Consider the following 13,129-nt stretch of genomic DNA (forward strand, 5'->3'; position numbering starts at 1 on the left):
GATGCTGCCTGACGTGACTAAACGACAGACACGGGAGGGGGAATATTTTAATGAGACGATGTAACTGCAGTTCCATGGAACCGTTTAATCTCTGGTTAACAGAACACCCACTCCCCCAGTTAACTGAATGTTGTCACACCCCCGGGCACTGAACGCTAGGTGGGACTGCCAGAACAGTCACTGCTAAGCTAACTCTGCTCCCACTGCAATCTATGGGAACTTTACCATTGACTTTAATGGGACAGAGCTAGGCCAGCACTGGGTCCTTTGGAAAATGCCATCCACCATGTTTCATTGTCCGCCTTGTCCCAAAACCCTAGTGAACACCACCATCCTCCCCCATGGCCCCAGAAATAGAGGTTTGAGCTGCGTTTGCCCCAAAGCAAGACCACACCAGCTAGTCAAAGAACAGGCGTAATCCCTTGTGGTGAATGGAGGTTCCTACCCTTTTCAGCCAATGCTCTGACCAGTTCGCATACACCATAGTACTTTTACTCACTACCTTAAACTTAACATGAATCTCTCAACATCTTGGCACATCTTTCAAACTAGGTGAAGGACTTGGGAAGGCACAAGTGGGTAAGTAGAGCAGACCCATCTCTAACTTATGTATTGAAGGGAAGGTGGTTCTGAGCCCCAAAGTCGCTAGAGGAATGGGGTGGTAGTTCCTAGCCACATTACCTTCCTGCTGCTTGGGCAGAATGTTACCAGGCAAAGGACGAGATGTACAAATATCAACAGAAAGGGCAGGAAGAATCCCAGGACATTTATGCCACAAGGTTTGGTGAGGATACCCTGGGCCTTCTTGGGTCACCTACCCGTCCATGTGGTGGAGGAGGCTGTACTTCTGCTCAGCCCATGCAGACATCTTTCCAATGCATGATGGATCCTGTCCTCTGTGCAAGTTGTGTGCTGCATTTTAGTTCATCTCCTAAATGGAGAGAGAGAGAGAGAGAGAAGAGTTAACATCACCAGGCCGTACCCAGGAGCACTCTGCTGAGCAGAGAACACAAAAGAACTCCCCGAAGTCTTGACAAGCAAGGAGATCCGCTTTTAAATTTCACCCAGTTAAGAGTCTCTTCTTGACCTTTTCAAGTACCTTGTAATCTTTTTTGCCAATCACCTGTCTTCCCTACCTTCCCAACTGTCAGCAAAGCAAGAGACATTGTCAACTCAACCAAGAGGAGCTGCAGAGTCTCTTTGCCATGACCAGGGGGCGTAAGATCCTCCAGAACTGCAGTACGTGTGCGTGCATTTTCTCACAACTACCCTTCCCTGGAGAGAGCAAGACTGGCTCATGCGTTTGCAATGATGATGAAGTCTAGTGGCTACAGGCTGGCAAAAAGTCTTAACATAACTGACAGCTAAGGTAGTCTCGTGGCTTAGATGGTAAAGGGAGCGGATGGTTCCGAGTTCTTTCCACCCCACAGTGAAGGCGTGTAATTTAAATGGTGACCGGGATGGACATTGTTGGTGGCTATGGATTCTTCCTATGGTGCCTCTGCTCACAGATCATAGTTCTAGCCTTAGACAACCTGTGGGACTGCAAAGGGGAGCTGGGTCTGCTCCTTCTCCAGCCACTCCCTGCTGCTGACTGGCCAACTTAAGGCAAAGGCCAAAAGGCTCTTGAGGTAACACAGGACACACACGGTCATGGAATCTGGGCTCTAGGATAGAGCACCTCGTCATGCAGGATGGTCACAGCCATGTTGAAATAGCAGATTGCACGCACATTTCACCATTGATTTCACTGTATGGAAAATACCCTTCCACCCCTACTACTTAGGGATCAAACCCACTAGGCAGGTCAACACACGATGAGTCGCACATGACGTAGCATCCTCCCTCTTACAGCATTACATCCAATTGAAGGGAGCGGCGGGTGACACATTGGTGGTAAGAAAACTAGCCTTTCAGTTAAGCATCATGGCAGTGATCACGTATCTTCTCCTATTGCAAATAATGAAGAGACTACTGAGTTAAGGCCACCTCCCCTGCAATCAGAACTGAACATCCAGATGGCTACTGCTGGGTGTGCACCTTCCCCTCTCTAGCCAGAGGCCTTAGTGGGGTCTCAGAGCTTCCTTGCCTCTTGATTAAAAAAAAAAAATCTAAAATCCATCTCTCCTGGGAGGAAGATTTAGCCAGTGCAGCCTTTGCCTCTGGATGGCAGGAGCAGCCTCCTATTCAGTCTCTACACACACTAGGATCCTAGAAGAGCCTCGAAGTGTTGAACTTGAGTCTGGGGCATCCCAGCATCTCTCTTGGCTTGGTTCTCCAATGTATCCAAGCAGAACTCGGTGATCATGGCTCCTCAATTCACAGCCACTGTGGGCAGCTTACATTCAGTGGAGAACCCAGTGTAACAGAGCTGTGGTCCACCCTATGCCTCCCTGCCCACCCACTACCTCTCTCACGTCAGTGGGCAGGGAGCAGGGTTCTGGCACGGCAGAGCTGGCCTAGCCACACCATCAGCTATATGCTGGTGGAGACTGCCCTGCACAGGGGAAGATCTCTAATGGAGGCCTCTAGCTGCGTTGGGCTCCTAAGCAGGGCAAAATGAACTTGGCAAGTCAGAAAATTAAGCCCCTATTCCTACCTCATACACACTTCAGAGAATCCACACGTGGGTCCTTCCAGGGAAAAGTGGTACTGATGCACAGGCATGGCAGATGAAAGCACTCTGCTTTACTGGGACGTGAAGAGCTTCTTCGGCATGTTGGCACCAGACTCTGCCATGGACTGGGCTGGTATCCTGCCAGCGAGCATGTACACTTCCACCAACTGACTATGGCAGTGTAGGGAGAAGAGATTCTGCCACAAAGTGTCTGAAGTGAACAGACAGAGAGTATGTGCTCATCTTCCGATCCGCTTGGCATTTCACTCATGACTCGTGGCAAGCGTCAAAAGGAAAGCGGTGACTAAGAAGGCAATGACTCATGTATCATCCAGCACATTGCCACAGGGCACAAAAATCCTATATGTCAGCTTGTTCGAGAACATAGCTGGGTCATCTGAAGAAATGCTAATGTTAGTCTAGTGTTCAACAAAGGAAAACTAGGAAATGTTTCTTGCCTGTTGAGAACGCCTGATCCACCTGCAACGCACTGTCCCAGAACGGCAGAATTCCTTCCCTTATGCCCCTGGATTTTGAAATAGGAAGCTGACGTTGGGACCTTAAGGGAAAGTTGTTACCGTAATTTCCAAACCACAAAGTACAGATGCATTTGTCTGTTTCCTAATGTGTCTATGGTGACCACACACGTCTCCAAGGCTCGTCATATTCCACAAAGTCTGTTGAAAATTTAATGTAAAAAGGACTTTGGAATGTGTCCAGAATGGTGAACTAGCAACATTTCATTCCCCCTCACATCATCCCCCACCAAACAGATCCACAACTTGTGCAAAATTACGTTACAGGGGACAGTACGAGAAAGTGCAAGTCAGACTTTCCAAGCAGCCTTGCTAAGGGTCTGCCTACATTGCAGAGGGAGGTAGATGTATTCGAGCTAGCTTTATTCTAGTTAGCTCAGGTACTGGAGCAGTGAAGCCACAGTGACCCAGGCTGTACAAGCCCACCTACTCGGGCAGTAATCAAGATGGCCCATTTCAAACAGTTGACAAGAAGGTGTGAGTATCAGCAGGGGGGGAATTAGTTTTTGTAGTGACCCATCCACTCCCAGGCTTTATTCAGGCCTAATTTGATGGTGTCCAGTTTGCAAATTAATTCCAGCTCTGCAGTTTCTCACTGGAGTCTGTTTTTGAAGTTTTGTTGTTGAAGAATTGCCACTTTTAAGTCTGTTATTTAGTGTCCAGGGAGACTGATTATATTGAACTTATTAGCAATACAAAAGTGATTTTTCTTCCCTTCTTGTCAACTATTGAGAATAGCCCACTTCCACCTTAATTGAATTGGTTCGTTAGCACTGACCCCCCACTTGGTAAGGCAACTCCCATCTTTTCATGTGCTGTGTATACCTCTCTACTGTATTTTCCACTCCATGAATCTGATGAAGTGGGTTTTAGCCCATGAAAGCTTATGCCCAAATAAATTTGTTAGTCTCTAAGATGCCACAAGGACTCCTCGTTGTTTTTGCTGATACAGACTAACATGGCTACCCCTCTGAAACCTGAGTCTTCTGAAAGGAGACAGATAATCTCACTAGACAGAGATTTCTAGTGCAACTCATCACCATAGTAGATACTGATAGCTGATCAGATAGGACAGACTTCTACTGTTATACATGCTACAATGAAGAACCAGCCTCTCTCTTCCCCACCCATGAGTGGCACTGCATAACTAGATTCATTAATGAAGTAGCTTCTTACTGATCAAGGAGAAGTGATTGAGAATGAGAGGACAACAGGAAAGCTCAGAATCACTGTCCACCAACTATGCGAATTACAAAGAAGTAGCGTGATCAGTTCACAGAAAGCAAATTTTGCTCAGCATTTTAAATGCCTTTAACAGCAGCAACAACAAAATAAAGCCACGTTGCCTTTCACAGCAGCATACGTTTTTTGAGTACCAAATAGGCAATGTTTGCTAGGTTTACTCTGGTTTTTGAGAGATGAGGTGTGGAGGCAGGGGCGGCTCTACGTTTTTGGCCGCCCCAAGCAGTCATGCGCGGGAGGCGCCCCGGAGCCGCGGGAGCAGCGGACCTCCCGCGGGCATGACTGCGGAGGGTCCGCTGGTCGCGCGGCTCGGCTGGACCTCCCGCAGCTGCGGGCGGTTCGCTGGTCCGGCGGCTCCGGTTGAGCTGCCGCAGGCATGCCTGCGGGAGGTCCAGCCGAGCCGCGGGACGAGCGCCCCCTCCGCAGTCATGCCTGCGGCAGGTCCGGTCCTCCCGGGGCTCCGGTGGACCTCCCGCAGGCATGACTGCGGCAGGTCCGCCGGCCCAGCCTGCCGCCCCCCCCCGCTTGTTTTGCTGGTGCCTAGAGCCGCCCCTGTGTGGAGGATACAAGCTTAGATGGGCCCAAAGCAGAGCCAGAGCTGAGCTAAGCCCCACTAAGGAGAAGTCTGGATTTGAATAGAGCTGGTTGGGAATTTTCTGATTAAATGGGTTTTTCCCCCACCATCAGAAAATATTGATTGGTCGACACCAAAATGGTTGGCTGGAAAGAGTCGGATCTGACAAGTTTCCCAACTTGGAAAAAAAATCAGTCTTTTCGAACCAAAGAGCTGTGAGCTTTGGTACAAAAGAACTTTTTGCTTCAAAATGTTAATTAATTTATAGTAAAAAAAAAGTTTAATTTTTTTAAAAGGCCAAAACTGAAAGGAAACTTTTTGACTGACCCATTCCAAATTTTTTTTTTTGGACTGGCTGTTCACAAAACAGAATCTGAGATTTTGACTTTTTGCCCCAGGGGCAGGGCAGATAAATTCTCAAAATCTTGAAAATTCTCATGGGATAGTAAATCAATTTCCTACCCAGTTCTAGATCTGAACCATGCAATTTGAGGCCACCTGTCAGTTATTAGCGGAGGGTTTCATCTCTATTAGCCAGGCCAGAAAGCACTGCAGAAATAGTCAGGTGGGAATGCGCAAGTTAAACATTAGGTGAGGGCATGGATTTCTCTGTATCCATGGTTTGGTTTAGTTTAGTTTCCATCCTTTGGCTCAGATCACAGAGGAAGTCCTAGTTTCTGCCATTCTTAGCATCCCAGCTTCTAGGATCTCCTCCTACTCCTGTGCATACAATTCACTAGGAGGGTGGTGAAGCACTGGAATGGATTACCTAGGGAGGTGGTGGAATCTCCTTCCTTAGAGGTTTTTAAGATCAGGTTTGACAAAGCTCTGGCTGGGATGATTTAGTTGGGAATTGGTCCTGCTTTGAGCAGGGGGTTGGACTAGATGACCTCCTGAGGTCCCTTCCAACCCTGAGATTCTATGAATTCCTAAGTACCAGGGTCAAAGGGTGGAGTCCTGGAGCAGAAAGACTGAGCAGCTGTAGGATGTTTCTTGTTGGATTCGGAGCACAGCAGGGAGAAACCCACAATTTCTTATGATCCTCACAGCTCAGGCACAGTCATCATCTGTGTTTACGCTCAAGTACGCACAGAGCATCAAAGGGCAGGGAGATGAATCAGATAAGAAGTTTGTTCAAACCCTGCAAAGGTGGCCTATCAAAGGATCCAGAAGGCAACAGGTTTGACAAACATCCGCTTGCAAAAGGCAAGTGAACCATCCAAACACCAAGGCTGTAAACATTATTTCCTTATTGGGTCACCGGTTCCTGGCCTACTGGGGTAGGAAGTGAGCTGATCGCACAGCGGGGCTGTTGGAAGACAGCAGCATACAAGCCCAAGTATGCGACTGGGAGCAATTCTCTCCACTCAGACTGTTGGAAGCCAAGTCCCCCTGGTGACATGGGGTACTCAAATTTCATCACTGATCTGAGAATCACCACTAGCTTCAGAGGGGAAACCAGCATCTGACACAATCAGAGGGTCTTTCCCCACAGCCAAAGGAGGAGGGATTGCCTCAGTCACAAACCAAGCCCTTAACATAGCCTGGGAGTGAGGTCGCAGCGGTCACAGGCCAATGGCTAGGAATGGTCCTCTAGAAATAAGAGAAGTGTGAACTTGTTTTGATTCATCATGTAAAAACCAAGTGCACAAGTGACTGTGTGGGCCCAGTTGGTCTGTTTATAATAGCTAGGGTTGCCAAACCTCCAGGATTGGCCTGGAGTCTCCAGGAATTAAAGATTAATTAAAGATTATGTCATGTGATGAAATCTCCAAGAATACATCCACCCAAAACTGGCAACCCTAATAATAGCATAGACATAGAGAGGAAGCATGGGCCTAAGTCTGAAAATCAATAGCTCCTGGGTCTTCTTCAGGACTTCACTCATCTCCTGCTGAAGTCAGTGGGAGCAGTACTGGGCCCTCACTGTATGACCATCTCTGCTCCACTTTTCCTGTCTGTACACTGAGGATGATATGATTATTTGAACAGGGTAGTGCCTATAGATCCCCAACCAAGAGGAGGTCCCTATGGCACTAGATGCTGTACATACACATAGTAAGAAACAGTCCCCTACCACAAAGAGGTTAAGATCCAAGTGGATGAGACACAAAAAGGATCATTATCCCCATTTTACAGATGGGGAAAATAAGGCACAGAGAGATTAATAGATTTGGCCAAGGTCACACAGGGACTCTGCAGTAAAGCCAAGAATTGAACCCAGCTGCCCTGAGCCAGAGTCTAGTGCCTTAGCCACAAGACCACACAGCTCCAGACTACTAGTCTACTTCATACTTCAAGGGCCATAGGAGACTTTAAGAGCAGGTCGTTATCTCCATCCCAATTAGGCCAGCAGGTGCCACTCACTCATGCTTTCTTCCTAAATGGAGCAAGAAGCCTATAACATCTTAACTTCAGTTGAGCGTTGAGGCTGCTGAGCATCTCTCAGGCCTTAGTGAGCCAAGGATGTATGGCTTGGTTAAGCAACACCTAAGAACAGGGAACACGGTGGCCATCTACAAGAATCCCATTCCAAATATGGAAAGAAATTACGTACTTCAGAGTGAAGGGATGTGGGTATAGATATATATGGGGATAATGGGGCAGAACTTAAAGAAATGAATAATTTAGAATACAAGCAAAACTTTCCAACAGCAACGGTTCTTCAGCTAGTGATTATACTCCGCAAGGACGCAATCCAAGTCCCAAGTAGGGTGACCAGATGTCCTGATTTTATAGGGACAGTCCCGATTTTTGGGTCTTTTTCTTATATAGGCTCCTATTACCCCCATCCCCTGTCCCGATTTTTCACACTTGCTGTCTGGTTACCCTAGTCCCAACACTGGGGACATTTCAGATTGAACTGGACAAAGCGCGTGCACACATGCACAGTATGGAATACCCCCTGCAATAATTCTTGCTTTCTATTATCCAAAATGGAGACCCACGCTTCTACTCTTCTCCAGTTTGTCATGTACACTGACAATGGAATGTCTTTTTAGCTAGTGGTGTATTAGATTTTACTACTTCATATTACTTTTCTGGCCACAGTAAAGCCCCGTAGAATATTCTACATCAATCTGCAGAGTGTTTTGCTACCCATCTAGATGAAATGTGCTGCAGAAATGTAAAGGCAGAAAGTTGCACCACCATGTGGATTACTGCAGCATAAGAACAAGGCACGGGAGGGACTATGAATTGTCTCAAACTCAACATTATGGATGTATTGCAGCTCAGCACTAGGTATCCAGGAAGTAAAAATCAACGGTGCCCTTCCACAGGAGGGGCATGTATTGTGATCATGAAAGAGAAGGTTGGCCAAGTGCACTGACCTGCAAAAGAGCCAGAACATTATAGTGCAAATATTCCCTACTAAGCAGAAATACAGAAGAAAGAGCAACTTCCTGAAGCGTTACCAGCTGCTGGAGATAAATATTTAAAAAACACACACCAGTGAACCTGGGTGACTAATTTTCCAGCTCTGGATACCAAAGTGCTGGCCCTTTTTAATGCGTTAGTCATGTGTGGTTTATTCCTCCAACTCCCTCTGGTACAGCTTCTTCTGCTTAGCTTTCACTAAGTGCCTACAGATAAGGGGATCAAAAGAGAAAGCCAACAGGAAGCTGAGAGCTGCTTAAGAAATGTCATCGCCACATAAATTCCTCTCTCCAAGCCTTTCACGCTGCTGAAAATAGGAATTATTTAACAGGATTTCCCTAATTCCACTCTGGAGATTAATTGCATCAGCAGCAGTCGCTTAATGCTAGGGTTCGTGCAGCGGAGGGACCACAAACCTGCAAAACCAAAACTAGACATACTTATCAACATCAAATATCCAAGAAGTTGATGTGGCTTCCAGGGAACCAGAAGATCTAGGTTCAGTGGCGGACTTTGCCAGTTTCCCTGTGTGACACTAGACAGGGTGGGTAATAAAACACAGACTGTGTTCAGTTCCCAGCTCTGCTACAGGCTCTCTGCGGGTATGTCCACATTGCATAGTAAACCCGGCTCTGTGGGACCTGTGCCTGCAGCCCCTTCTTTTCAAGCTTGTGCTGGAGCAGCCACACTGCATTGCTATGCGAGCCTCAAACCAGTGTCGTGGGCAAATAACGTAGAGTAATATTTTCAAAAGCACTTAAGTGACGCAGGAGCCTAAATCTCATTTACTTTCAATGAGACTCAGTCTACATCTACCCTACACACAACTGGCGGAGGCATGTAGCATATGTGCAGCTACATGCCACAGTGAAAGCACGCTGCGTCCACACTGTGCTGTATAGCTACAGTGGCAGTGAAAGGCTCTGGCAAAGGGGAGACTGCGAGAGTCTCCAGCAGCAGGGCCCTGCCCAAGCCTTTCCCCGCTGCCAGAGGCTATTCCTGAGGCAGGGAAAGGCTCCAGCAGTGGGACACTACACTGCTAGAAACAGCAGTGTAAACACAGGCAGAGCTTGGGTGAGTGGAGAGCCATGTAGGGTGTGTACTCAGGTTCATACCCACATCCTTCATGCGTGTCTTTACTTACTTAAACCATGTCTCACTGTCTACACTGCTACTTATACCCATGCCAGGGGGCTACATGGGTATGTACACTACATGCACTTTTGAAATTTTTACTTTAGCCTCTGGGCCAGATTTGTAAAGGTATTTAGGCACCTAAAGATGCAATGAAATCAATGGGTGTTTTGGCCCCTACGTGCTTTTGAAAATCCCACTAGGTGCCTAAATACCTTTGACATCTGGCCCTTTGTGCCTCAAATCCCCCCATCTGTAAACTGGGGATATTTCCTTTCTCTGTTTAGTTTGTAAATTCTTTGGGGGCAGAGATGGTTTCACATTTTGTTTGTACTGTGCCTAGCTGCCATTGCACCCCGATCTTGGTTGGGGTCTCTAGCCATTACTGTAACACAAATAATAATGGTCATCCTTTTTTTTTTTCTACTTGGTTTCTTAAGTCTCTTTCTTCTCCAGGACTGCTTTTTTAATCTTCTTATCTTCCTCTTAACAAAGAAACCAGGCGCATGAGCCTGAAAACTTCATAGAATTCTTTTGTAACAGTGGGTTCAAGACATCACAGCTGAATGTCTATCTCTGGTATTTACCTGACGCTCCATGCCTGTAGTACCTGAGAGCCTCACAGTCTTTAATGCAGAGGTCGGCAACCTCTGGCACGTGGCTCACCACGGTAAGCACCCTGACGGGCTGGGCCAGTTTGTTTACCTGCCACGTCAGCAGGTTCAGCTGATTGCGGCTCCCACTGGCCGCAGTTCGCTGTCCCGGGCCAATGGGGGTGGTGGGAAGCCGTGGCCAGCACATTCCTCGCCCGCGCCGCTTCCGGCCGTCTCCATTGGCCTGGGACGGCGAACCGCAGCCAGTGGGAGCCGCGATTGGCTGAACCTGCTGACGTGGCAGGTAAACAAACTGGCCCGGCCCACCAGGGTGCTTACCCTGGCGAGCCGCGTGCCAGAGGTTGCCAACCCCTGCTTTAATGAATTTATCCTCGTCACATCCCTTCAAGGTAGGGCAGTATCCAGGGGCGGCTCTAGCAATTTCGCCGCCCCAAGCAGGGCGGCACGCCGCGGGGGGCACTCTGGCGGTCGCCGGTCCCGTGGCTCCGGTGGACCTCTTGCAGATGTGCCTGCGGAGGGTCCGCTGGTCCCGCGGCTCCGGTGGTGCATCCACAGGCGTGCCTGCGGGAGGTCCACCGGAGCCGCGGGACCAGCAGACCCGCCGCAGGCACGTCTGCAGGAGGTCCACCGGAGCCGCCTGCCGCCCTCCTGGGGACCGGCAGAGCGCCCCCCGCGGCATGCCGCCCCAAGCGCACGCTTGGCGTGCTGGGGCCTGGAGCCGGCCCTGGCAGTATCCCAATTGCACAGCTAGGGAACTGAGGCAGCAAGAGATTAATTGATTTGCTCAAGGTCACACAGAAAGCCTGCTCCTAAAACTTCTCATGAATGGAAGAACTTTTCAGTCATTTAAGCACCTGGCTTTGTGGCTGGAGGGAAAGATGTAACTACAAGAATGATCACCAGCAGACCTGCAGAACAGAACTCCGCAAGCCTGTCAGGTCCCAAGACAGCTACTGCTACCTCGACAGATGTCTCAGGGCAGGAAGACGCTTGTCTCACAAGCAGAGAGCCCATCGTGGTGTTTATCTAGTAGTTCCTGTTTTTAGCTTTGTCTCTTTTCTCTTTGTTCCAAGAATTGAATTGTTGTAATGGTGATACATGGTTTGTCTAGAGGAGGGTGAAGAGGTTATGCATTTGGGCTTTCAACTTCCCTTCATTAATAAAAGAACTGAAGCCTTGACATTCAAACAAACCAGGTTCAGATCAAAACTAAAAGCCATAATACCATCCTGGTGGGGTTTTTTTAATGCGTTGGAGAAGACAACAGATGCTCTGGACTGTCAGGATTTGAAGGGACACATTCACCTCTGATATGCCGCCACTAAAAGTCCGTGAAGTTACACCAGGGATGAACATGACCCTAAAGCAGCAATGAGGCAAGAGGCTCTCACTGGGGACAGGCCAGTTCAGCTCTCATATGTCTGAGTTTGTAGGATTTTTCACCCCCATTACTGGAAAGTAACCCATCCTTACAACTGCAGCTATCATGTGAAGTGTGGATAACAACACAGGGGCGCTGCAAAGATAAATGCACGAGCGAGAGACTGTGACGCACCGTGAGATCTATTAATGACAAGTGCTTTGTAACAGCCAGCTATTATTGTTCTTGCCCATCACATGCTTCTGTTGTTGTCTCAAAAGCTTCCATTGCACCAGTTCAACACTGCAGCACTGTCAGGTGATGCACTGCTGACAACACATGCAAACCAGTCCTGGTGTCTAATTTGGCAGATCTGAAATGGTGGAAACTACAGTTACTTCAGCCAAGTGCAGAGGCTGCAGCAAGATGCCGCTGGCAAAAAGTGCTTTGTTCCATTTGTGGGGGCCCATCATTGGGACCTTCACTCTGTAGGCAAGAGCACAGGCAAACACCCTGATTGGCACCGGGGGGCAGGATCTTCACAGTCAGGTCGGCCGTGCCAAGGGTCTTACCCCTGGAGCACAGCCAGCAGTTTGAAGAAAGCTGGAAGCACCCTGGCAGATCCAGTTCAGCAGAGTTTCTCCTTTATTCACTTCCACAGACATGCTGTACGGTCAAGGCTCACTCGTGCTCTTCCTCAGGTCTTTCTTGTGCATGGTCCCATCCCCCTCACCACCCAATCCATACCCTGACAGGCAGACAGACAGACAAACAACCGTTCTTAATCCTTTCCAGGCAGGTCAAATAAGGGCTACAGATTGAGCACTTCACATCAAGAGCTGTAGCCTAGTTGCTGAAAAAGCAAATCTTTCCACAAACACCAGGCCACAAACAGATGTGGCTAAGTTTCGCACCAGCTGTCTCTCACATGAGCTTGCTGAAGAGGAGCAGGACTCTGAGAACTTACAGTTGGGTGCCAGACCCTGAGAATCATTGGGGGCTACACACCGATATCGTCTCAGTACTGTCCCTCTTCTGCAGCCATGTTTCAACTCCTCACCCTTGTTTTCAAGGCCCTGTGTCTCTGGGCTCTCCCCTGTATTCGATAAGAAAGGGCTCTTCAATCTAGCAGACAAAGGTGTAACAGGACCAATGGCTGGAAGATGAGGTTAGATAAATTCAGACAGAAATAAGGTGCACATTTGCAATAGTGAAGGTAATTAGCCATTGGAACCACTTACATAGGAAAGTGGTAGATTCTCCATTACTGGACATTTTTTAAGACTATTATCTGAGCACCTCTCAGTCTTTAATATATTTATCCTTGTAGAAAGTCAGGGAGTGCTAGTATCCCCAGTTTATAGATAGGGAACTGCCCCAGGTCACTCATGGAGTCTGTGGTAGAGCGAGGAATTGAGCCTGGGGCTACCATGTCCCAGGCTAGCGCCCGGTTGGGCTATTCTTCCTGCTTCAATAAGGGTATAAAACCATGATTTGGGGTTCTTGTTCTTCCTCTTACTCCTCCTCCTCCTCGTATTTTATTGATCTATGACCCTCACTCCTTGTGTCACGTCTGAATTCAGCTGGTCACTCTTTGGAGTAGAGACTGTTTCTTATTTCAGTGACACGCCTAGACAGACTTCTGGCTGCTCAAAAGAAACTAAATAGCTCAGG

The 13,129-nt window shown here is 48.2% G+C and overlaps 1 protein-coding gene across 2 annotated transcripts in view; it reads right to left on the reverse strand.

The window, feature by feature from the left end:
• The window catches only part of PIK3R5 (phosphoinositide-3-kinase regulatory subunit 5), a 106,529-nt gene that overhangs the window by 54,595 nt on the left and 38,805 nt on the right, over nt 1-13,129 (reverse strand). For both annotated transcript variants that reach the window (XM_044984508.1, XM_044984507.1), the window contains exon 2: nt 819-931. In XM_044984508.1, the coding sequence (XP_044840443.1) occupies nt 819-918 (100 nt within the window). In that variant the 5' untranslated portion in view covers nt 919-931. The remainder of the gene's footprint in view (nt 1-818; nt 932-13,129) is intronic.

Source organism: Mauremys mutica, chromosome 12 (assembly GCF_020497125.1).
Source record: "Mauremys mutica isolate MM-2020 ecotype Southern chromosome 12, ASM2049712v1, whole genome shotgun sequence".
Classification (NCBI taxonomy): domain Eukaryota; kingdom Metazoa; phylum Chordata; order Testudines; family Geoemydidae; genus Mauremys; species Mauremys mutica.